This window comes from Hyla sarda, unplaced genomic scaffold (assembly GCF_029499605.1).
Source record: "Hyla sarda isolate aHylSar1 unplaced genomic scaffold, aHylSar1.hap1 scaffold_938, whole genome shotgun sequence".
NCBI lineage: Eukaryota > Metazoa > Chordata > Amphibia > Anura > Hylidae > Hyla > Hyla sarda.
In genome coordinates, this window is record NW_026610968.1 from 100001 (window position 1) to 127391 (window position 27391).

Sequence of the window (27391 nt, forward strand, 5' to 3'; positions counted from 1 at the left end):
ACACAGGCCTCCTGTCCAGTATATAGCTGTATATACACACACAGGCCTCCTGTCCAGTATATAGCTGTATATACACACACAGGCCTCCTGTTCAGTATATAGCTGTATATATACACACAGGCCTCCTGTCCAGTATATAGCTGTATATATACACACACACAGGCCTCCTGTTCAGTATATAGCTGTATATATACACACAGGCCTCCTGTCCAGTATATAGCTGTATATATACACACAGGCCTCCTGTCCAGTATATAGCTGTATATATACACACACAGGCCTCCTGTCCAGTATATAGCTGTATATACACACACACAGGCCTCCTGTCCAGTATATAGCTGTATATACACACACAGGCCTCCTGTCCAGTATATACACACACAGGCCTCCTGTCCAGTATATAGCTGTATATACACACACACAGGCCTCCTGTCCAGTATATAGCTGTATATACACACACACACAGGCCTCCTGTCCAGTATATAGCTGTATATACACACACAGGCCTCCTGTCCAGTATATACACACACAGGCCTCCTGTCCAGTATATAGCTGTATATACACACACAGGCCTCCTGTCCAGTATATAGCTGTATATACACACACACACAGGCCTCCTGTCCAGTATATAGCTGTATATATACACATACACACAGGCCTCCTGTCCAGTATATAGCTGTATATATACACACACAGGCCTCCTGTCCAGTATATAGCTGTATATATACACATACACACAGGCCTCCTGTCCAGTATATAGCTGTATATATACACACACAGGCCTCCTGTCCAGTATATAGCTGTATATATACACACATGCCTCCTGTCCAGTATATAGCTGTATATACACACAGGTCTCCTGTCCAGTATATAGTTGTATATACACACAGGCCTCCTGTCCAGTATATAGCTGTATATACACACACAGGCCTCCTGTCCAGTATATAGCTGTATATACACACACAGGCCTCCTGTCCAGTATATAGCTGTATATATACACACACAGGCCTCCTGTCCAGTATATAGCTGTATATATACACACACAGGCCTCCTGTCCAGTATATAGCTGTATATATACACACAGGCCTCCTGTCCAGTATATAGCTGTATATACACACACAGGCCTCCTGTCCAGTATATAGCTGTATATATATACACACAGGCTGGTGGTATATATACACGGGTCTCTCCTGTATACAGTAGTATATAACGGTATATATAAACGGGTCTCTCCTGTATACAGTAGTATATAGCGGTTTATATACACGGGTCTCTCCTGTATACAGTAGTATATACACGGGTCTCTCCTGTATACAGTAGTATATAACGGTATATATACACGGGTCTCTCCTGTATACAGTAGTATATAACGGTATATATACACGGGTCTCTCCTGTATACAGTAGTATATAACGGTATATATACACGGGTCTCTCCTGTATACAGTAGTATATAACGGTATATATACACGGGTCTCTCCTGTATACAGTAGTATATAACGGTATATATACACGGGTCTCTCCTGTATACAGTAATATATATACACGGGTCTCTCCTGTATACAGTAATATATATACACGGGTCTCTCCTGTATACAGTAGTATATAACGGTATATATACACGGGTCTCTCCTGTATACAGTAATATATATACACGGGTCTCTCCTGTATACAGTAGTATATAACGGTATATATACACGGGTCTCTCCTGTATACAGTAATATATATACACGGGTCTCTCCTGTATACAGTAATATATATACACGGGTCTCTCCTGTATACAGTAGTATATAACGGTGTATATATACACGGGTCTCTCCTGTATACAGTAATATATATACACGGGTCTCTCCTGTATACAGTAGTATATATACACGGGTCTCTCCTGTATACAGTAGTATATAACGGTATATATACACGGGTCTCTCCTGTATACAGTAGTATATAACGGTATATATACACGGGTCTCTCCTGTATACAGTAGTATATAACGGTATATATACACGGGTCTCTCCTGTATACAGTAGTATATAACGGTATGTATACACGGGTCTCTCCTGTATACAGTAATATATATACACGGGTCTCTCCTGTATACAGTAGTATATAGCGGTTTATATACACGGGTCTCTCCTGTATACAGTAATATATATACACGGGTCTCTCCTGTATACAGTAGTATATAGCGGTTTATATACACGGGTCTCTCCTGTATACAGTAATATATATACACGGGTCTCTCCTGTATACAGTAATATATATACACGGGTCTTTTCTGTATACAGTAGTATATAAAGGTATATATACTCGGGTCTCTCCTGTATACAGTGGTGTATATATACACGGGTCTCTCCTGTATACAGTGGTATATATACACGGGTCTCTCCTGTATACAGTAGTATATAACGGTATATATACACGGGTCTCTCCTGTATACAGTAATATATATACACGGGTCTCTCCTGTATACAGTAATATATATACACGGGTCTCTCCTGTATACAGTAATATATATACACGGGTCTCTCCTGTATACAGTAATATATATATACACGGGTCTCTCCTGTATACAGTAATATATATACACGGGTCTCTCCTGTATACAGTAGTATATAGCGGTTTATATACACGGGTCTCTCCTGTATACAGTAATATTTATACACGGGTCTCTCCTGTATACAGTAATATATATACACGGGTCTCTCCTGTATACAGTAGTATATAGCGGTTTATATACACGGGTCTCTCCTGTATACAGTAATATTTATACACGGGTCTCTCCTGTATACAGTAATATATATACACGGGTGTCTCCTGTATACAGTAGTATATAACGGTATATATACTCGGGTCTCTCCTGTATACAGTGGTGTATATATACACGGGTCTCTCCTGTATACAGTAATATATATACACGGGTCTCTCCTGTATACAGTAGTATATAGCGGTATATATACACAGGTCTCTCCTGTATACAGTGGTATATATACTCGGGTCTCTCCTGTATACAGTAGTAAATAGCGGTTTATATACACGGGTCTCTCCTGTATACAGTGGTATATATACACGGGTCTCTCCTGTATACAGTAGTATATAACGGTATATATACACGGGTCTCTCCTGTATACAGTAGTATATGACGGTTTATATATACACGGGTGTCTCCTGTATACAGTAGTATATAACGGTATATATACTCGGGTCTCTCCTGTATACAGTAGTATATAGCGGTTTATACACAGGGGGTGGTTACCTGGCTGCAGGTGATACTTTGTACTGGACACTTTGTATCCGCTGGGGCCGCGCATGCGCAGTAGTTCGGGGCAGGGCAGGAAGCGCTCGGTCTATGCCGGGTGTTTGGGCTCCGGTTTGCTGGGTCGGCGGTTCCGTCCTCGTCCTGTTTTTGGCCATAACCCTGCACGAGGAGCTGACCGGGCCCGCCGAGCCGCCCAGGTATTAACCCTCTCTACCCCATACACAGCCCGGTATTAACCCTCTATGCACCACACACATATACTGCCCGGTATTAACCCCCAGTGCACCACACACATATACTGCCCGGTATTAACCCCCAGTGCACCACACACATATACTGCCCGGTATTAACCCCCAGTGCACCACACATATATACTGCCCGGTATTAACCCCCAGTGCACCACACACATATACTGCCCGGTATTAACCCCCAGTGCACCACACACATATACTGCCCGGTATTAACCCCCAGTGCACCACACATATATACTGCCCGGTATTAACCCCCAGTGCACCACACACATATACTGCCCGGTATTAACCCCCAGTGCACCACACACATATACTGCCCGGTATTAACCCCCAGTGCACCACACACATATACTGCCCGGTATTAACCCCCAGTGCACCACACACATATACTGCCCGGTATTAACCCCCAGTGCACCACACACATATACTGCCCGGTATTAACCCCCAGTGCACCACACACATATACTGCCCGGTATTAACCCCCAGTGCACCACACACATATACTGCCCGGTATTAACCCCCAGTGCACCACACACATATACTGCCCGGTATTAACCCTCAGTGCACCACACATATATACTGCCCGGTATTAACCCTCTATGCACCACACACATATACTGCCCGGTATTAACCCCCAGTGCACCACACACATATACTGCCCGGTATTAACCCCCAGTGCACCACACACATATACTGCCCGGTATTAACCCCCAGTGCACCACACACATATACTGCCCGGTATTAACCCCCAGTGCACCACACATATATACTGCCCGGTATTAACCCCCAGTGCACCACACACATATACTGCCCAGGATTAACCCCCAGTGCACCACACACATATACTGCCCGGTATTAACCCCCAGTGCACCACACACATATACTGCCCGGTATTAACCCCCAGTGCACCACACACATATACTGCCCGGTATTAACCCCCAGTGCACCACACACATATACTGCCCGGTATTAACCCCCAGTGCACCACACACATATACTGCCCGGTATTAACCCCCAGTGCACCACACACATATACTGCCCGGTATTAACCCCCAGTGCACCACACACATATACTGCCCGGTATTAACCCCCAGTGCACCACACACATATACTGCCCGGTATTAACCCCCAGTGCACCACACACATATACTGCCCAGTATTAACCCTCAGTGCACCACACATATATACTGCCCGGTATTAACCCCCAGTGCACCACACATATATACTGCCCGGTATTAACCCCCAGTGCACCACACACATATACTGCCCGGTATTAACCCCCAGTGCACCACACACATATACTGCCCGGTATTAACCCTCAGTGCACCACACATATATACTGCCCGGTATTAACCCTCTATGCACCACACATATATACTGCCCGGTATTAACCCTCTATGCACCACACACATATACTGCCCGGTATTAACCCCCAGTGCACCACACACATATACTGCCCCGTATTAACCCCCAGTGCACCACACACATATACTGCCCGGTATTAACCCTCAGTGCACCACACATATATACTGCCCGGTATTAACCCCCCAGTGCACCACACACATATACTGCCCGGTATTAACCCCCAGTGCACCACACACATATACAGCCCGGTATTAACCCCCCAGTGCACCACACACATATCCTGCCCGGTATTAACCCCCAGTGCACCACACATGCTGCCCGGTATTAACCCCCCCAGTGCACCACACACATATACAGCCCGGGATTAACTCTCTCACCCCCACATACACATATACTGCCCGGTATTAACCCTTTCACCCCACATACACATATATTGCCCGGTATTAACCCTTTCACTCCCACATACACTGCCTGGTATTGACCCTCTGAGCACCACACAGTACTACAAGATATTAACCCTTTCAGCGTCACACAATACTACAAGAGATACATGTGGCGCTGTTCTTAAGGGAAAAAGCAGCCATTTTTGCCTAATACTGGACAACTCTGTTAACCCTCTCAGGGCCACCCCCTTCCGCTTCTTTACACTGCTGAAATCCCTTCCAGGCACCACATTGGGGTTATCACTCTCATCATCCTAGTCTGGGATAGTGACCTTCTTGGGTCTTATGTACAGACCCTCTCAGGGGTGCCAAGCGCCTCGTTCCCCAGCGGGCTGGGAAGGAAGAATTAACCCCATCAGGACCTGAAAGCAACTGGTATTTGTATGCGGCAGCGCTCCCCAAACTAGGGTTCTCTAGATTTTGCAAAACTACAACTCCCACATTCTCAAGAATAGGCAAAATTCTGCCCCAAAAAACCCTATTATTTTTTGCAACAAATAATATTCCATACACACTGGGGGGGTGTTAATGCCAAAATATGTCAGATTCTGACCATTAAAGGGGTATTCCAGGCCAAAACCTTTTTTTTATATATATCAACTGGCTCCAGAAAGTTAAACAGATTTGTAAATTACTTCTATTAAAAAATCTTAATCCTTCCAATAGTTATTAGCTTCTGAAGTGGAGTTGTTGTTTTCTGTCTAACTGCTCTCTGATGACTCACGTCCCGGGAGCTGTGCAGTTCCTATGGGGATATTTTCCCATCATGCACAGCTCCCGGGACGTGACATCATCATTGAGCAGTTAGACAGAAAACTTCAGAAGCTAATAACTATTGGAAGGATTAAGATTTTTTAATAGAAGTAATTTACAAATCTGTTTAACTTTCCGGAGCCAGTTGAGAGATTATATATATATATATATATATATATATATATATATATAAAGGTTTTGCCTGGAATACCCCTTTAAGTGGACAACTGTGACACTAGGAATCCTTTCTGGTACTTCAAAGCCATATCCTGACGGGTTTCTCACCAAAAGATGGTGGGCTTAATCAGGGGACATAAGGACCATTCAAGGTAAATGACTGGGCATAATAAAGAGATGGATTAGACTAGTGTTTCTCTACCAGTGTGCCTCCAGCTGTTGCAAAACTTCAACTCCCAGCATGCCCGGACAGCCAAAGGCTGTCCGGGCATGCTGGGAGTTGAAGTTTTGCAACAGCTGGAGGCACACTGGTAGGAAAGCACTGCTGTAAAGTCCATGGTGTTGGTCCCTGATGTATACAAAGGTATAAGGAGGAGGTTTCATATGCGGTTATTGCATTGATGTGTATGTCATCACCTTACACAACCGGGCGTACTCCTTCCCTCTCTTTCAGGACTGACTTTGCAGAGTCATGCCATCGGCTGTCAGAAGTATCCTGAGGTCAGTCATGGTTCATTCCATCCAGTATCACAAGGTTCTTCGTCGTGAGCGTTGCGTATCCAGCAATCTCCTCATATCATTTTATTACTGGGGTTGTACCATTTACGAGCAGGGGAATAACCCTGCAGATGTGTACAGCAGAATAAGGGGGCATGTATGTTCTCCTAGATCTCCATCAGTAGCAGAGGGGGGCATGCTGGGAGTTGTAGGAATCTAAAGGTTCAGCCGAATCAACGGGCTCCAGAAAGTTAAACAGATTTGTAAATGACTTCTATTAAAAAATCTTAATCCTTTCAGTACTTATGAGCTTCTGAAGTTAAGGTTGTTCTTTTCTGTCTAAGTGCTCTCTGATGACACGTGTCTCGGGAAATGCCCAGTTTAGAAGCAAATCCCCATAGCAAACCTCTTCTAAACTGGGCGGTTCCCGAGACACGTGTCATCAGAGAGCACTTAGACAGAAAAGAACAACCTTAACTTCAGAAGCTCATAAGTACTGAAAGGATTAAGATTTTTTACTAGTCATTTACAAATCTGTTTAACTTTCTGGAGCCAGTTGATATATATATATATATATATATATATATATATATATATATAATATATATATAATATACATAAAAAAGTTTTTTCCTGGAATACCCCTTCAACCTTGTAATGTTGGGGCATGCTGGGAGTTGTAGGTTTGCAACAGCTGGAGGCACCCTGGTTGGGACAAGGCACTGTAAGGCTTCAGACTACACAGGCAATGCTTGTAGTCTGTAGCCTTACAGCGCCGTGTCCCAACCAGGGTGCCTCCAGCTGTTGCAAACCTACAACTCCCAGCATGCCTCGACATTACAATGTTAAACTGGCGATTCGGCTGAACCTTTAGATTCCGGGAACCACGATGCCAAAGAGGATGCAGTTTGTGCATTTATCTAGAAAATCCTGCTTGTTCCCAGTAGTCATCTCTGCCCATAACAAGCGGCAGGTTAAAGGGGTACTCCAGTGTTTTTTAATCAACTGGTGCCAGAAAGCTAAACAGATTTGTAAATGACTTCTATTAAAAAAATCTTAATCCTTCCAGTACTTATTAGCTGCTGAATACTACAGAGGAAATTATTTTCTTTTTGGAACACAGGGCTCTCTGCTGACATCACGAGCACAGTGCTCTCTGCTGACATCTCTGGCCATTTTAAGAACTGTCCAGAGTAGGAGAAAATCCCCATAGCAAACATATATGCTGCTCTGGACAGTTCCTAAAATGGACAGAGATGTCAGCAGAGAGCACTGTACTTGTGATGTCAGCAGAGAGCTCTGTGTTCCAAAAAGAAAAGAATTTCCTCTGCAGTATTCAGCAGCTAATAAGTACTGGAAGGATTAATATATATTTTTTTTTTTTTTTTTTTATAGAAGTAATTTATAAATCTGTTTAACTTTCTGGCACCAGTTGATTTAAAAAAAAAAAAAAAAAAAAAAAAAAAAAAAAAGTTTTCCACCGGAGTACCCCTTTAAACTGGCGATTCGGCTAAACCTTTAGATTCCGGGAACCATGATGCCAAAGAGGATACAGGTTGTGCATTATTCTAGAATAATCTAGAGCAATCATCTCTGCCCATAGCAAGCGGCAGGTTAATGCACCAGATGGGGGCGCCGCTGATCTCCGCCAGTTCCTGGCAGATATAAGCAGACAACCAGACTGTGTGTAGTGTCAGACACACGGACAGGTGGCATTTCCCATATTGGACATCAGCATGCCCGATTTTTTTTTTCCAACTTCTTCCAATGGGTGAGGGTCGGAGGACCCCCATACACATAGGTAGAGCTAGTTGATGACTTTCCTCTAATGGTCCTGCTGCTCCCATTGCCTTGTTCGCTGTTTGCTCAGGTTAGGTCCTTGCATTGTGTTGACTGTGGACGATGGGTGTGGTTGTCGGTGAGTAGTTGTTTGACATAGTCTATGGAGTGGGTGTGCGGTGAACCCTTGTGTACATACATCGAGGTCTCTGTTTTATCCTGAGATTACTTCTCTTACAGCAGTGTTTTCCAAACAGTGTGCCTCCAGCTGTTGCAAAACTACAACTCCCAGCATGCCCGGACAGCCGTTGGCTGTCCAGGCATGCTGGGAGTTGTAGTTTTGCAACAACAGGGAGATCCACAGTTTGGAGACCACTGCTTTAAAGGGGTACTCCTGTGGAAAACATTTTTTTTTTTTTTTTTTTAAATCAACTGGTGCCAGAAAGTTAAACAGATTTGTAAATCACTTCTATTAAAAAATCTTAATCCTTCCAGTACTTTTTAGGGGCTGTATACTAAAGAGAAATCCAAAAAAGAAATGCATTTCCTCTGATGTCACGACCACACTGCTCTCTGCTGACCTCTGCTGTCCATTTTAGGAACTGTCCAGAGCAGCATATGTTTGCTATGGGGATATTCTCCTGCTCTGGACAGTTCCTCAAATGGACAGCAGAGGTCAACAGAGAGCACTGTGGTCTTGACATCAGAGGAAATGCATTTCTTTTTTGGATTTCTCTTTAGTATACAGCCCCTAAAAAGTACTGGAAGAATTAATATTTTTTAATAGAAGTGATTTACAAATCTGTTTAACTTTCTGGCACCAGTTGATTTAAAAAAAAAAAAAAAAAAAGTTTTCCACGGGAGTACCCCTTTAAGATCATGCATATTATAAAACAGTCATTGACTAATCCACTGACCCGCCACGTCAGAAGCTTTTTAGTCTCTAGGTTCTCAAACTGTGAGTAATGCAAGGTACACATGGTGTTCGGAGGGGGAGCGTGTAGTGTCCCTTTACTATGCTAATAATATGTACAGCATGGGGTTTGATCATAGATCCAGTGATAATTTCATGTAATCTGGAGATGTTGTGAGTTGTAGCTTTGCAACATTTGAGGAGGCCCACATTTTGGAGACCATGCTTTAAAGGGGTACTCTGGTGGAAAACTTTAAAAAATCTCAATCCTTCCAGTACTTATCAGCTGCTGTATGCTCCACAGGAAGTTATTTCTTTTTCTTTTCTGTCTGACCACAGTGCTCTCTGCTGACACCCCTGTCCATGTGAGGAACTGTCCAGAGCAGAAGCAAATCCCCATAGCAAACCTCCTGCTCTGGACAGCTCCTGACATGAACAGAGGTGTCAGCAGAGAGCATTGTGATCAGACAGAAAATAAATTTAAAAGACATTTAAAAAAGAAAAGAACTTCCTGTGGAGCATGCAGCAGCTGATAAGTACTGGAAGGGTTAAGATTTTTAAATAGAAGTAATTTACAAATCTGTTTAACTTTCTGGCACCAGTTGATAAAAAAAAAATAAAAATGTTTTCCACTGGAGTACCCCTTTAAGATCATGCATATTATGCTACAATCATTGACTATCCCACTGATCAGCCTGGTCAAGCGCTTCCGAATCTCTAGATTCTCAAACTGTGGTTTGTGTAATGCAAAGTACACATGGTGTCCGGAGGGGGAGCGTGTAGTGTCCCTTTACTGTGCTAATAATGTGTATAGCATGGGATGTGATCCTAGATCCAATGATAATTTCATGTAATTAGGGCATGCTGGGAGTTTCTAATTTTGCAACAGCTGGAGAGCCACAGGTTGGAGAACACCTTTTTTTACACTGTAAGCCAGTGTTTTCCAACCATAGTGCATCCATCTAAACTACAACTCCCAGCATGTGTTGTCCATGCATGCTGGGAGTTGTTGTCTTGCAACAGCTGAAGACCCACTGTTTGGAAATATTACTTTACAGAAAGGACCCTAAATGCTCTGAGCTTCTGTCTTTCCCATATAATCTCCTAATATAGGCCGTACGCTGTACTGATGTCTCCATTTTAGTCGCTGACTAAATATAAACACGAAATAAACAAAGTTTCACGCTGAGCGGTAATATGCAGTTTCCTCCTTGTAAACAAATCATGAACTTTCCACAGAAAAGCTCAGAACAAGTCATCCTTGTAACAATTCATGTCCTGACCCTTATACGTTGTATCTTCTGCCTTCAAGACCATAGACATGAAGTTGTCCAGTCTTCAAATGTCACTAACCTTTAAACAAATGTTTTTTAAATCAATAGTACAAGCGGATATAAGAAACGTTGTATTATATCTTATCAGAGAAAAATGCTTCTTTCTCCTCCTATGAGGCTCCTTTCCTGCTCCCCTTCCTCCTAAGCTCATCTCTCACTCTGAAAAGTGCTAAAATGTTAGTTAACCGAACCGCTCATTGAGGGATCATGTTACTGCTGCCCATAGATGTCTACGGAAAGGGGAGGTGTAAGAAAAGTTAGTTGAGTAGAAAGTAGCAGAGAGACAGAGAAGCCGCTGAACACTCTGTCAGTGTTATATCTCAAATATGTGCTGTATTTACAGCATACACTGCTCAATACTGCTCTATAATGTCTTCCAGGCTGCCCGTGGAGATCTATGGAAAGAGGAGGGGGGGGGGGTAACTGTAGAGACATAACACTAACTAGAGCATTCTGTGTTACTCTCACCCAGAGCTCTACTGACAGCTTACACTGTTCAGTACTGCCCTATAATGTCCTTCATGCTGCCCATAGAGATCTATAGAAAGTGGAAGGGGGAGGAGGTGTTATCTGTAGAGACCTAACACTAACTAGAGCATTCAGCAGCTTCTCTGTGTGTCTCTCACAGCTTTATTCAGAGCTTACACTGCCCAATACTGCTCTATAAAGTCCTCCTTCTATAATCCCTTTTTCCTGTGTTTGTTCAGTGTATGGAAGACATCATAGAAGCTAGTCTACACTCACTGCTGAAAATTCATTCAGGGGAACCCCCTGCAACGGGTGTCAAGTAGAAGGGCATCCTACCCCAGGATAGAAGGGGATAGCACCATCCCACTGTAGTAAGGGTCCAGTATAGTTTTTGCTCAGGGCCCCCTCTGTATTCCCTAATAAGGATACCAGTATGGGGGCTCCCTGTAATCAGAGGGTGGGGGTGTCCACTGGACAGGGAGTGTCTACTGAACCATTCTAATAGTTCTCAGGACTTATAAATGGCAGTCATGACTTTTCCAGAAGTGATCTTCAGGATCTGTGTATTGGGTAGATCCATTTGTGGTTTGCCCTCAGTGTGCCCACTCTGCTGTTTTATCCATTAGTCTGTAATTTGTTACTATAGCAGCAGAATGTTCTGTGCCCAATATTCCCCACGGGGCCCCGTATGTATTTACCGCATTCCTAACATCTCATCATTTTTTTTGCCGATCACAGGATGGCTAAAGACCTGCAGACGCTGCGGGAAGATTACAAGCGGCTGAACAAGTCCTGTTTCATCCTCGGGGCGTCCGGAGAAACCGGGAAAGAACTTCTCAAGCAGATAGTGCAGAGCGGGCTCTTCAGTAAAGTCACCACCGTGGGGCGCCGCAAGATTGACTTTGAAGATGAAGCTTATAAAGATGTGGTGGGTGATGACTTTTATGCATTATATAATACGGGCGAGAATAGAACACCCCTTATATAACAAATCCAGGGGGGTGGGGATAGCAAACACCTGATATGATTCCTAGGGGGTGGGGTTAGCACACACCTTATATAATAATTCATATGGGTGGAGATAGAACACTCCTTATATAATAATTCCTTGGGGTGGGAAAAGAGCACATCTTATATAATGATTCCTATGGGGCGGGGATAGAACACTCCTTATATAATGATTCCTAGGGGGCGGGGATAGAACACTCCTTATATAATGATTCCTAGGGGGCGGGGATAGAACACATCTTATATAATGATTCCTATGGGTCAGGGATAGAACACATCTTATATAATGATTCCTATGGGTCGGGGATAGAACACACCTTATATAATGATTCCTATGGGTCGGGGATAGAACACACCTTATATAATTATTCCTAGGGGGCGGGGAGAGAACACACCTTATATAATGATTCCTAGGGGGAGGGAATAGAACACATTTTATATAATGATTCCTAGGCGGAGGGGATAGAACACTCCTTATATAATCATTCCTAGGGGGAGGGGATAGAACACTCCTTATATAATCATTCCTAGGGGGCCGGGAGAGAACACTCCTTATATAATGATTCCTAGGGGGCGGGGATAGAACACATCTTAAATAATGATTCCTAGGGGGAGGGGATAGAACACATTTTATATAATGATTCCTAGGGGGCGGGGATAGAACACATCTTATATAATGATTCCTAGTGGGTGGGGAGAGAACACACCTTATATAATGATTCCTAGTGGGCGGGGATAGAACACATTTTATATAATGATTCCTAGGGGACGGGGATAGACTGCTCCTTATATAATGATTCCTAGTGGGCGGGGAAAGAACACATCTTATATAATGATTCCTAGTGAGCGGGGAGAGAACACACCTTATATAATCATTCCTAGGGGACGGGTAGAGAACACACCTTATATAATGATTCCTAGGGGGTGGGGAGAGAACACCCCTTATATAATCATTCCTATCGGGCGGGGAGAGAACACACCTTATATAATCATTCCTAGGGGATGGGGAGGAAACACACCTTATATAATCATTCCTAGGGGGTGGGGAGAGAACACACCTTATATAATCATTCCTAGGGGGCGGGGAGAGAACACACCTTATATAATGATTCCTAGGGGGCGGGGAGAGAACACACCTTATATAATGATTCCTAGGGGGCGGGGAGAGAACACACCTTATATAATCATTCCTAGGGGTTGGGGAGAGAACACACCTTATAATCATTCCTAGGGGACGGGGATAGAACACATTTTATATAATGATTCCTAGGGGGCGGGGATAGAACACATCTTATATAATGATTCCTAGTGGGTGGGGAGAGAACACTCCTTATATAATGAATCCTAGTGGGCGGGGATAGAACACATTTTATATAATGATTCCTAGGGGACGGGGATAGAACGCTCCTTATATAATGATTCCTAGGGGCACAGGATAGAACACACCTTATATAATCATTCCTAGTGGGCGGGGAGAGAACACACCTTATATGATCATTCCTAGGGGGCGGGGATAGAACACACCTTTATATAATCATTCCTAGGGGACTGGGAGAGAACACACCTTATATAATCATTCCAAGGGACGGGGAGAGAACACACCTTATATAATCATTCCTAGGGGGTGGGGAGAGAACACACCTTATATCATCATTACTAGGGGGCGGGGAGAGAACACACCTTATATGATCATTCCTAGGGGGCGGGGAGAGATCCAACCTTATATAATCATTCCTAGGGGTCGGGGAGAGAACACACCTTATATAATGATTCCTAGGGGACGGGGAGAGAACACACCTTATATCATCATTACTAGGGGGCGGGGAGAGAACACACCTTATATAATGATTCCTAGGGGACGGGTAGAGAACACACCTTATATAATGATTCCTAGGGGACGGGGAGAGAACACTCCTTATATAATCATTCCTAGGGGGCGGGGAGAGAACACACCTTATATACCGATAATCATTCCTAGGGGGCGGGGATAGAACACTCCTTATATAATCATTCCTAGGGGGTGGGGATAGAACACTCCTTATCTAATCATTCCTAGGGGGCGGGGAGAGAACACACCTTATATAATGATTCCTAGGGGGCGGGGAGAGAACACACCTTATATAATGATTCCTAGGGGGCGGGGAGAGAACACACCTTATATAATCATTCCTAGGGGTCGGGGAGAGAACACATCTTATATAATCATTCCTAGGGGACGGGGAGAAAACACAACTTATATAATGAATCCTAGTGGGCGGGGATAGAACACATTTTATATAATGATTCCTAGGGGACAGGGATAGAACGCTCCTTATATAATGATTCCTAGGGGCACGGGATAGAACACACCTTATATAATCATTCCTAGTGGGCGGGGAGAGAACACACCTTATATAATCATTCCTAGGGGGCGGGCAGAGAACACACCTTATATGATCATTCCTAGGGGGCGGGGATAGAACACACCTTATATAATCATTCCTAGGGGACTGGGAGAGAACACACCTTATATAATCATTCCTAGGGGACGGGGAGAGAACACACCTTATATAATCATTCCTAGGGGGTGGGGAGAGAACACACCTTATATAATGATTCCTAGGGGGCGGGGAGAGAACACACCTTATATAATGATTCCTAGGGGACGGGGAGAGAACACACCTTATATCATCATTACTAGGGGGCGGGGAGAGAACACACCTTATATAATGATTCCTAGGGGACGGGTAGAGAACACACCTTATATAATGATTCCTAGGGGACGGGGAGAGAACACACCTTATATAATGATTCCTAGGGGGCGGGGAGAGAACACACCTTATATAATGATTCCTAGGGGGCGGGGATAGAACACTCCTTATATAATCATTCCTAGGGGGCGGGGAGAGAACACACCTTATATACCGATAATCATTCCTAGGGGGCGGGGATAGAACACTCCTTATATAATCATTCCTAGGGGGTGGGGATAGAGCACTCCTTATCTAATCATTCCTAGGGGGCGGGGAGAGAACACACCTTATATAATGATTCCTAGGGGGCGGGGAGAGAACACACCTTATATAATGATTCCTAGGGGGCGGGGAGAGAACACACCTTATATAATGATTCCTAGGGGGCGGGGAGAGAACACACCTTATATAATCATTCCTAGGGGTCGGGGAGAGAACACATCTTATATAATCATTCCTAGGGGACGGGGAGAGAACACATCTTATATAATCATTCCTAGGGGGCGGGGAGAGAACACAACTTATAAAATTATTTCTAGTAATTAATTATTGTGACTCTTTTCTATTATGATATAATTTTTGTTGTTGATATTTTCCCCCAAATCCGCCCTGTATAAGGATATCCCAGTATGCAGGCTCTGGATCTGTGCCCCCCCCCCCTCACCACCATAACCTCTTTCTCTCTTCTCTCTCCAGATCCAGGAGGTGGTTGACTTTGAGAAGTTGGATGAGTACTCGTCTGCCTTTCAGGGACATGATGTGGGATTCTGCTGTCTGGGAACCACAAAAGCAAAATCTGGGGAGGTAAGTAGAGTGCGGCGGCCTCTGTAATCTGGAGGTCAGTAGAGTGCGGAGGCCTCTGTAATCTGGGGGGGGGGCAGTAGAGTGCGGTGGCCTCTGTAATCTTGGGTGGGTCAGTAGAGTGCAGCGGCCTCTGTAATCTGGGGGGGGGGTCAGTAGAGTGCAGCGGCCTCTGTAATCTGGGGGGGTCAGTAGAGTGCAGCGGCCTCTGTAATCTGGGGGGGGGGGTCAGTAGAGTGCAGCGGCCTCTGTAATCTGTGGGGGTCAGTAGAGTGCAGCGGCTTCTGTAATCTGGGGGGGGGGGTCAGTAGAGTGCAGCGGCCTCTGTAATCTGGGGGGGTCAGTAGAGTGCAGCGGCCTCTGTAATCTGGGGGGGTCAGTAGAGTGCAGCGGCCTCTGTAATCTGGGGGGGGGGGTCAGTAGAGTGCAGCGGCCTCTGTAATCTGGGGGGGTCAGTAGAGTGCAGCGGCTTCTGTAATCTGGGGGGGGGGTCAGTAGAGTGCAGCGGCCTCTGTAATCTGGGGGGGTCAGTAGAGTGCCGCGGCCTCTGTAATCTGGGGGAGGCAGTAGAGTGCCGCGGCCTCTGTAATCTGGGGGAGGCAGTAGAGTGCCGCGGCCTCTGTAATCTGGGGGGGTCAGTAGAGTGCAGCGGCCTCTGTAATCGGGGGGGGGGGGGGGTCAGTAGAGTGCGGCAGCCTCTGTAATCGGGGGGGGTGTCGGTAGAGTGCCGTGGCCTCTGTAATTCCGGGGGGGGGGGGGGGTGTCAGTAGAGTGCAGCGGCTTCTGTAATCTGGGGGGGGGGGGGTCAGTAGAGTGCAGCGGCTTCTGTAATCTGGGGGGGGGGGGGGTCATTAGAGTGCCGCGGCCTCTGTAATCTGGGGGGGTCAGTAGAGTGCCGCGGCCTCTGTAATCTTGGGGAGGCAGTAGAGTGCAGCGGCCTCTGTAATCTGGGGGGGGGGGGGTCATTAGAGTGCGGCGGCCTCTGTAATCTGGGGGGGTCAGTAGAGTGCCGCGGCCTCTGTAATCTGGGGGGGTCAGTAGAGTGCCGCGGCCTCTGTAATCTGGGGGGGTCAGTAGAGTGCCGCGGCCTCTGTAATCTGGGGGAGGCAGTAGAGTGCAGCGGCCTCTGTAATCGGGGGGGGGGGGGGTCATTAGAGTGCAGCGGCCTCTGTAATCGGGGGGGGGGGGGGGGTCATTAGAGTGCCGCGGCCTCTGTAATCTGGGGGATGCAGTAGAGTGCAGCGGCCTCTGTAATCGGGGGGGGGGGGGGTCATTAGAGTGCAGCGGCCTCTGTAATCGGGGGGGAGGCAGTAGAGTGCAGCGGCCTCTGTAATCGGGGGGGGGGGGGGGTCATTAGAGTGCGGCGGCCTCTGTAATCGGGGGGGGTGGGTCATTAGAGTGCCGCGGCCTCTGTAATCTGGGGGAGGCAGTAGAGTGCAGCGGCCTCTGTAATCGGGGGGGGGGGGGGGGGGGTCATTAGAGTGCGGCGGCCTCTGTAATCGGGGGGGTCATTAGAGTGCGGCGGCCTCTGTAATCGGGGGGGGGGGTCATTAGAGTGCAGCGGCCTCTGTAATCGGGGGGGGGGGGGGGGGTCATTAGAGTGCGGCGGCCTCTGTTGTTAGAATTTGATCCCAGATAAGAATTGTTCTCTATTATCTTAGAGCCGTAACCTTTGGCGCTTGTTATTACTCCTCAACGTTGTTATTGCAAAGAAGGAGAAATCATTATGGAAACCACATGACGGATATGTAAATTATATGCAAATACATACAAATTATTCAAAACATAGTGTGAGTGCCATGCGCAGAAGTGCACACACTGGTGCATGCTATCAATGAAGGGCATTAAAGGGGTTTAGGATAATTTGGGAGTTTGTGGGGGGGGGGGGGGGGTCGCAGTGGTCGGACCCCCGGGATTAGACACTTATCCCCTACCTGCATATCTTTAGGATTTGTCCTACTTTGTGTTGTCATTTCGGTGTTGAGAAGTAGATATGGTACGTAAATCGTTCGCTGGTGGCATAAAGTGCGCGGGTACGTCACGTCACCTACGTCATGTACCACGTGCGGAGCAGGTCCTGCAGGTCACATCCAGTAATATCCCAACCTGGGCGCCAACAGACAAAGGCTGTCTGGGCATGCTGGGAGTTGTAGTTCTGCACCAGATGGAGGCACCTTAGGTTGTCTGGGCATGCTGGGAGTTGTAGTTCTGCACCAGATGGCGGCACCTTTGGTTGTCTGGGCATGCTGGGAGTTGTAGTTTTGCACTAGTTGGAGGCACCTTTAGCTGTAAATGACCGGGCATAATAAAGAGATGGATTAGACTAGTGTTTCCCTACCAGGGTGCCTCCAGCTGTTTTTGGCAGGTTTGAAAACACTGGTATAGGGAATAAATAGTAGCTTTTCAATAGGTATGGGCACCTTTGGCTGTCCGGGCATGCTGGGAGTTGTAGTTTTGCACTAGTTGGAGGCACCTTTGGCTGTCCGGGTATGCTGGGAGTTGTAGTTTTTTCTGGAGTGCTTAAAGCTGTCAGTGCATGTAGTTTTGCAACTGCTGGAGGGCATGAAGCTGTCAGGGCATGCTGGGAGTTGTAGTTCTGCACCAGATTGAGGCACCTTTGGTTGTCTGGGCATGCTGGGAGTTGTAGTTTTGCACTAGTTGGAGGCACCTTTAGCTGTAAATGACCGGGCATAATAAAGAGATGGAATAGACTAGTGTTTCCCTACCATGGTGCCTCCAGCTGTTGCAAAACTTCAACTCCCAGCATGCCCGGACAGCCTTTGGTTTGAAAACCCTGGTATAGGGAATAAATAGTAGTTTTACAATAGGTATGGGCACCTTTGGCTGTCCGGGCATGCTGGGAGTTGTAATTTTGCACTAGTTGAAGGCACCTTTGGCTGTCCAGGCATGCTGGGAGTTGTAGTTTTGCAACAGCTGGAGGCCCCCAATTTGGAAAACACTAGTATAGGGAATATGTAGTAGTTTTGCAACAGCTGTAGGCACCTTTGGCAGTCCGGACATGCTGGGAGTTGTAGTTTTGCACTACTTGGAGGCACCTTTGGCTGTCCAAGCATGCTGGGAGTTGTAGTTTTGCAAAAGCTGGAGGCTTCCTTGGTGGGAAACACTGGTATAGGAGATAAGTAGTAGTTTTGCAACAGCTGTAGGCAACTTTGGCTGTGCGGGAATGCTGGGAGTTTTAGTTTTTTCTGGAATGCTTAAAGCTGTCAGTGCATGTAGGTTTGCAACCGCTGGAGGGCATGAAGCTGTCAGGGCATGCTGGGAGTTGTAGTTCTGCACCAGATGGAGGCACCTTTGGTTGTCTGGGCATGCTGGGAGTTGTAGTTTTGCACTAGTTGGAGGCACCTTTAGCTGTAAATGACCGGGCATAATAAAGAGATGGAATAGACTAGTGTTTCCCTACCATGGTGCCTCCAGCTGTTGCAAAACTTCAACTCCCAGCATGCTGTCAGTTGTAGTTTTGCAACAGCCGGACAAACACAGGTTTAAAAACACTGGTATAGGTAATAAATAGTAGTTTTGAAATAGGTATGTGCACCTTTGGCTGTCCAGGCATGCTGGGAGTTGTAGTTTTGCAACAGCTGGAGGCCCCCGATTTGGAAAACACTAGTATAGGGAATATCTAGTAGTTTTGCAACAGCTGTAGGCACCTTTGGCTGTCCAGGCATGCTGGGAGTTGTAGTTTTGCACTAGTTGGAGGCACCTTTGGCTGTCCAGGCCTGCTGGGAGTTGTAGTTTTGCACTAGTTGGAGGCACCTTTGGCTGTCGGGGCATGCTGGGAGTTGTAGTTTTGCACTAGTTGGAGGCACCTTTGGCTGTTGGGGCATGCTGGAAGTTGTAGTTTTGCACTAGTTGGAGGCACCTTTGGCTGTCGGGGCATGCTGGGAGTTGTAGTTTTGCAAAAGCTGGAGGCTCCCTAGTTGGGAAACACTGGTATAGGAGATAAGTAGTAGTTTTGCAACAGCTGTAGGCAACTTTGGCTGTGCGGGAATGCTGGGAGTTGTAGTTTTTTTCTGGAATGCTTAAAGCTGTCAGTGCATGTAGTTTTGCAACCACAGGAGGGCATGCTGGGAGTTGTAGTTCTGCACCAGATGGAGGCACCTTTGGCTGTACAGGCATGCTGGGAGTTGTAGTTTTGCACTAGTTGGAGGCACCTTTGGCTGTCCAGGCATGCTGGGAGTTGTAGTTTTGCACTAGTTGGAGGCACCTTTGGCTGTCCGGGCATGCTGGGAGTTGTAGTTTTGCAAAACCACCCTGGTTGTGAAACACTGGTATAGGAGATAAGTAGGAGTTTTGCAACAGCTGTTGGCTGTGCAGGAATGCTGGGAGTTGTAGTTTTTTCTGGAATGCTTAAAGCTGTCAGTGCATGTAGTCTTGCAACCGCTGGAGAGCATGAAGCTGTCAGGGCATGCTGGGAGTTGTAGTTCTGCACCAGATGGAGGCACCTTTGGCTGTCCAGGCATGCTGGGAGTTGTAGTTTTTCAATAGCTGGAGTGCCTGTTTGTATTCTTAAAGAGCAACACTCATCAATTTGGGGGAAGCTATGTCTGCTGAATGCCGATGTCACGGTTACGCGTTCGGCTGGGGGAAAATGCTGCGTGGCGTAATGATAGGTTAAATAGGGGATAATAGAGGGGCTTACTCACCGTCCGCTTGGGGTCTCAGAGGATTTAGGGAAAGTGTATCGGATTAAGGGGACGCCGATGGCTCAGGCCTCAATATAAGGCAATGGGGGAAACAAAGGTGTGGGCATTTTTGTCAAGCGGTGTCCATTGAGGTGGAATGATGGGTTGGGGGGGCTCCCAAGCTTCCCCCCCCGGTCTGGTCTTTAAGGAGAATGTGTCACTTGTAATTCGGGGACAATGGACGGGGGTGGGGGGGGGGGACGCCAACTTGTCATAGACGACTGGCTAATCAGATTGAAGGGGCGATGAAAGACGCCGGTATTTGTGTCACTCTGATTTCCCACCGACAATTGGAGATGGCAGGACTCTATTAAAGCGGCGTTTAGCGCAGGAACGAGGGGGCGCTCGCTTTAATTGGAAGACACATGAGCGCCCCAGCGGAGGCCGAGCGGGGGGGAGGATTTGTCAGGAGGCAGCGTGGGTAGCCGGGCCGGCGATTGGACGATGGCAGGAAATGCTGTATAGGAATGTGAGGATGGGGACGCTATGTGCGACCGCCACAGAGTAATAAAATAATCGCCGCCGCACAATGCGCCCGTCCACGGCTGTTACCGCAAACAAAGCGCTCCACTGTTTTGGAGTAAAATACCCCAATATGGACTGCCACGATAAACGCCATTAAATTATTGAAAGAGGAGAAAAGAAAAAAAAAATTGTATTGTAGCGTTTAATTCCGTGATGTAATACAGTCAAATAATTGTCAACGCCATTAACCCTTCGAGGGCGCGAGTTAGGAAATAAAATGTAATTCCCATACATAAAACTACAACTCCCAGCATGTATTCTGTCAGGGTATGCTGGGGGGCTGTCATTTTTTTCAATAGCTAGTGAGCCTGCAGAGGTCGAAGCTTGCTGGGAGTTGTAGTGCCTGGGGCTTTTAAGGGCATGCTGGAAGTTGTAGTTTTGCAACAGTTGGAGAGCCACAGGTTGGTGAATGCTGGAATAGAGATTATTCCCTCCAGAAAAGCTTCAGTCTCTGATATGAACAAAATTGTTTCCATTCACAGAAAGCAAAGAGAATCCAAAGTTTTTATGGTAATGTCAGGTTTTCGGCTGTGATTTTCGGTGATGATGTCATATTGTGCGCTGTGTTTTTCAGGCTGGATTTATCCGGGTGGATCACGACTACGTTCTCAAGTCAGCGCAGCTCGCGAAAGCCGGAGGATGTCAGCACTTCAATCTGGAGTCGTCTAAAGGGGCCAACAAGGGAAGCAGCTTCCTCTATCTCAGGGTTAAGGTCAGTACAGAACTATGTATGGAGGGTTCTACCATAAGTCATCTGATGACATCACCGAGAAAGAGACATATAACTTCACAGAGAGAGATGACATCACAGAGAGAGAGATGACATCACAGAGAGAGAGAGAGATGACATCACAGAGAGAGAGATGACATCACAGAGAGAGAGATGACATCATAGAGAGATATCACAGAGAGATATCACAGAGAGAGATGACATCACAGAGAGATATCACAGAGAGAGATGACATCACAGAGAGAGAGATGACATCACAGAGAGAGATGACATCATAGAGAGATATCACAGAGAGAGAGAGAGAGATGACATCACAGAGAGAGAGAGATGACATCACAGAGAGAGAGAGATGACATCACAGAGAGAGAGAGAGATGACATCACAGAGAGAGAGAGAGATGACATCACAGAGAGAGAGAGATGACATCACAGAGAGAGAGAGATGACATCACAGAGAGAGAGATGACATCACAGAGAGAGGGATGACATCACAGAGAGAGAGATGACATCACAGAGAGAGAGATGACATCACAGAGAGAGATGACATCACAGAGAGAGATGACATCACAGAGAGAGAGAGAGATGACATCACAGAGAGATATCACAGAGAGATGACATCACAGAGAGAGAGAGAGATTACATCACAGAGAGAAAGAAATGACATCACAGATAGATGTGACTACATAGAGATGATGTCAGAGAGAGCTGTGACATCAAAGAGATGACATAACGGAGCTGTGACATCAAAGAGAGAGATTTCACAGGAAATTAGTAATAATGTTTTGTTGAGGAGGGAGTGCAGATATGTAGACGACGTTATTTATTCTCTGCATACATTATATATTGTATATATCAGCATCGCTTAGTTTCAGGGGTTCACACACATTGTAGTCTCAGACTGGGGTAACGAGATCAGCAAAGCTGGGAAAATTAGATTTACTGGTGTTTTATGGGTGAATTTCGTATCACAAAGCCATGATACCCTCCTATAAGACAATGGAATTGTACTGTCATTTCCCGGGCTGGTTGCAATACCACATGACCATCACCAGGGGGCGGTCAAGCCAAATTCTATCCAAAATTGCAAAAAAATTGCCAATTGAGAATAGTAGGATTTCTAACATTCCTATAGGAGAAAAGTCCGGATGAGCGGAGACGTTACAATGTTTACAAGAAAAGCACTGAAGTCGGCCGAGTTGTGTTCTTATCGCAGCTTTAGGGCTTATTTAGACGCATTTCTACTGCCCCAGTCTAGTATCTCTACTACACCTGCAAATATCAGTCTGACCCCAGTTCTGACCTGTTCGGGCAGCATTATTGATTCCTATAATTCTGCCTGGTTTGGGTCAATAGACTCGTGGTCCGGACATGATACAACTACAGTAAAATGTGACTATTATAGTGAGTGGGGGCTGAGACCTATAACATTAAACCAAATCCACTGCAGAATCTGTGTGTGTTCTGTTTGCATTTTGTTAATTTTGCTGTGGATATTTATCTATAGTAATTTTATATCTCCTCTCTAGCTCTATCTGTATACTGCTGCTGCTATTTCTATGGGATCAGGATATATAGTAGTTTATATACATCCCCTCCAGCTCTGTCTGTATACTGCTGCTATCTCTATGGGATCAGGATATATAGTAGTTATACATTTCCCCTTCAACTCTATCTGTATACTGCTTCTGCTATCGCTATGAGATCTGGATATATAGTAGTTATACACCTCCTCTCCAGCTCTATCCGTATAATGCTGCTGCAATCTCTATGGGATCAGGATATATAGTATTTATGCTCCTCCCCTCCAACTCTATCTGTATACTGCTGCTATCTCTATGGGATCAGGATAAATAGCAGTTACACACCTCCCCTCCAGCTCTATCTGTATACTGCTGCTATCTCTATGGGATCAGGATAAATAGTAGTTACACACCTCTCCTCCAGCTCTATCTGTATACTGCTGCTATCTCTATGGGATCAGGATAAATAGCAGTTACACACCTCCCCTCCAGCTCTATCTGTATACTGCTGCTATCTCTATGGGATCAGGATAAATAGTAGTTACACACCTCTCCTCCAGCTCTATCTGTATACTGCTGCTATCTCCATGGGATCAGGATAAATAGTAGTTACACACCTCTCCTCCAGCTCTATCTGTATACTGCTGCTATCTCCATGGGATCAGGATAAATAGTAGTTACACACCTATCCTCCAGCTCTATCTGTATACTCCTGCTATCTCTATGGGATCAGGATAAATAGCAGTTACACACCTCCCCTCCAGCTCTATCTGTATACTGCTGCTATCTCCATAGGATCAGGATAAATAGTAGTTACACACCTCTCCTCCAGCTCTCTGTGTACTGCTGCTATCTCTATGGGATCAGGATAAATAGCAGTTACACACCTCCCCTCCAGCTCTATCTGTATACTGCTACTATCTCTATGGGATCAGGATAAATAGTAGTTACACACCTCCCCTCCAGCTCTATCTGTATACTGCTGCTATCTCTATGGGATCAGGATAAATAGTAGTTACACACCTCTCCTCCAGCTCTATCTGTATACTGCTGCTATCTCTATGGGATCAGGATAAATAGCAGTTACACACCTCTCCTGCAGCTCTATCTGTATACTGCTGCTATCTCTATGGGATCAGGATAAATAGTAGTTACACACCTACACTGAGGCTGTGTTCGCACATTGCGTTTTTGCTGTGCTGTTCTATTTTATTGCGATAGCACAAATTGTATTTTTCTCAGTGGGGGTCCTGAGTGCAATTAAACACGGAAAATGCGTAGTGTGAATAGGCCCTAAATCTTCATAAAACCCCCAATGGTGATTATAAGTTTAATGCTTTCTCCACAAAACACATTAAAACTGCTCATAATGTGATCTGATCCAAATGTGCGGACAATCCACCCATAAAACACGGGCAGACATTTCGCACTTTTGCCCGATCCGCCGAGCGCTAGGACCGCTCGGAATCCGCAGAGGGAATAGTCTTGTCTATTCTTTCTGCGGACGCCGTAATCCGAATTTCCACAGCAGAAACATCTGGAGCGGAAATTCTGTTGTGTGAACAGCGCAGCAGAAACCTATAGAATCAATAGGACTCTGCTGCAGCGGAATTCCACACGGACATTCCGCCATGTGCACAAGGCTTTACTGTGCGAGTTCAGATTATCCTGATGTCTGTAACTACTGATACAATGTATTCTGTATCACCACAGGGGGAGGTGGAGGCGGAGATCGAAGAAATTGGATTTGACCGTTTTACCATTTACAGACCAGCGTAAGTAGATGACTCTGTAATACGGTGTTTCCCAACCAGGGTGCCTCCAGCTGTTGCAAAACTACAACTCCCAGCATGCCCGGACAGCCTCCTCCCTCTTATTGACGCCCCTCCCCTCAATCTACATGTAGCAGATTATCAGACTCCTTCCCGTTATTGACGCCCCTCCCCTCAGTCTACATGTAGTAGATTGTCAGACTCCTCCCTATTATTGAGGCTCCTCCCCTCAGTCTACATACAGTAGATAATCAGACTCCTCCCTGTTAATCAGGCTCCTTTCTTCAGTCTGCATGCAGTAGATTGTCAGACTCCTCCCCGTTATTGAGGCTCCTCCCCTCAGTCTACTTGCTGTAGATTGTCAGACTCCTCCCCATTATTAAGGCTCCTCCCCTCAGTCTGCCTGCAGTAGGATATTACTATAGGCTCCTCCCCTCAGTCTATCTACATGCAGTAGATTGTCAGACTCCTCCCTGTTATTGAGGCTCCTCCCCTCAGTCTACTTGCTGTAGATTGTCACACTCCTCCCCATTATTAAGGCTCCTCCCCTCAGTCTATCTACATGTAGTATATTATCAGACTCCTCCCTATTATTGAGGCTCCTCCCCTCAGTCTGCCTGCAGTAGATTGTCAGCCTCCTCCCTGTTAATCAGGCTCCTCCCTTCAGTCTGCCTGCTGTAGGATATCACTATAGGCTCCTCCCCTCAGTCTGCCTGCAGTAGATTGTCAGACTCCTCCCTGTTAATCAGGCTCCTCCCTTCAGTCTGCCTGCAGTAGGATATCACTATAGGCTCCTCCCCTCAGTCTGCCTGCAGTAGATTGTCAGACTCCTCCCTGTTAATCAGGCTCCTCCCCTCAGTCTGTATGCAGTAGGATATCACTATAGACTCCTCCCCTCAGTCTGCCTGCAGTAGATTGTCAGACTCCTCCCTGTTAATCAGGCTCCTCCCCTCAGTCTGTATGCAGTAGGATATCACTATAGACTCCTCCACTGCAGCCAATCAGAACAGGATGAGCTGAAGTGTAAAGCAGGGAGGAGGGACATAGCAGCCGCCTCTGCTGTACTGTAATAAAGCTGTACTGTAATAAAGCAGGACTGCAGTGTAAAGCATGGAGGAGGAGCAGATTGGTGGTATTTCTACTGCATCTCTTCTTGTCCTGCAGAGTTCTCCTGGTGGACAGGAAAGAGTCGCGCCCGTCGGAGTGGTTCGCGAGGAAAGCTCTGGTCCCGGTGTCTTACTTCTTCCCCACCGCCTACTCAGTGCCCATCACCACGCTGGTGAGAGCCATGCTGAACAACGCCGCGCTGCAAAGTGACAAGAAGGTGGAGCTACTGGAGAACAAAGCCATACACACCCTGGGGAAAATGGAGGAGCAGAAGAGTTAATGGGAGCAAACTATGGGGGGACAGGGGGGGCTAGATCTGGTGCTGAATGTAACAAATCTTATTTTATAAAAATTTTATGCCAAAAAAATATATATAAGAAAAAAGAAAAGAAAACACAATAAGGGAGATTCGTAATCATATATGAAGGGAATGTCCAGAATCCAAAAAAATAAATAAAAAAATTAAAAGCTGCTTTTTATATGAAACAGCGCCACCACTATCTAAAGGTTGTTTGCAGTAATGCAGCTCAGCTTAATTGAAGTTATTTGTAATGAGCTGCAATACCACACATGACCTGTGGACTAAAGGGGGTGCTATTTTTTTTTTTTCTAATTCTAGGTAGCTACTGTAAGGCTATGTTTACACACTATAAATGGGGCTGAAGGGGCTGCATAAAGGGCATTGATGCCCATTGGTTTCGATTGGAGCCATGGATTGCTTATTTGCCTGGGCACTTGGGGCCCGCTGCTGGTGCTGGATAATGGCAATACATGGCGCCAATTAAAATCAGTGGGCATAGTGTGATGGATGATGCCCCCTATGCAGCCACGCCATCCCTATTATCTAGAGCAGTGTTTCCCAACCAGTGTTCCTCCAGCTGTTGCAAAACTACAACTCACAGCATGCCCAGATAGCCGAAGGGCATTGTAGTTTTGCAACAGCTGGAGGCACGCTGGTTGCAAAACACTGGCATAGGGTGATGAGTTATCCAAAGGGGGCAACGGCTTAGATTCTGCCCAAACTGGTGTCATAGCTTCTGGGTAGGCAGCAAATCCTCCTAGAAGTGAATGGTGCTGAGCTGCAATACCACATACAACCCATAGGGGGCTGCCAAGTTTCTTTACTGTTATATTGTGTAATAATATTAAATTATATGTAATACATGCGCTTGATGGGGACATAATATATATATTCTATAGACTCAAACAGATGATTATAAAGTTGTGTGATATTAAAAAAAAAATGAAAGTTTAAAAA

At 45.9% G+C, this 27391-nt stretch overlaps 1 protein-coding gene across 2 annotated transcripts; it reads left to right on the forward strand.

Moving 5' to 3' along the window:
• Window positions 1–3302: 3302 nt before the first annotated feature.
• On the forward strand, window positions 3303–27391 carry HTATIP2 (HIV-1 Tat interactive protein 2). Of its 2 annotated transcripts, XM_056554865.1 has the most exons (7): window positions 3340–3452; window positions 6699–6745; window positions 11975–12164; window positions 15673–15780; window positions 21580–21717; window positions 24968–25029; window positions 26191–27391. In XM_056554865.1, exons 2-7 carry the CDS (start codon window positions 6717–6719, stop codon window positions 26411–26413), a joined length of 750 nt encoding a protein of 249 aa, XP_056410840.1. In that variant the 5' UTR covers window positions 3340–3452; window positions 6699–6716; the 3' UTR covers window positions 26414–27391. The 2 variants fall into 2 exon arrangements, with proteins under 2 accessions (XP_056410839.1, XP_056410840.1); XM_056554864.1 differs by lacking the exon at window positions 6699–6745 and having other exon boundaries at window positions 3303–3452.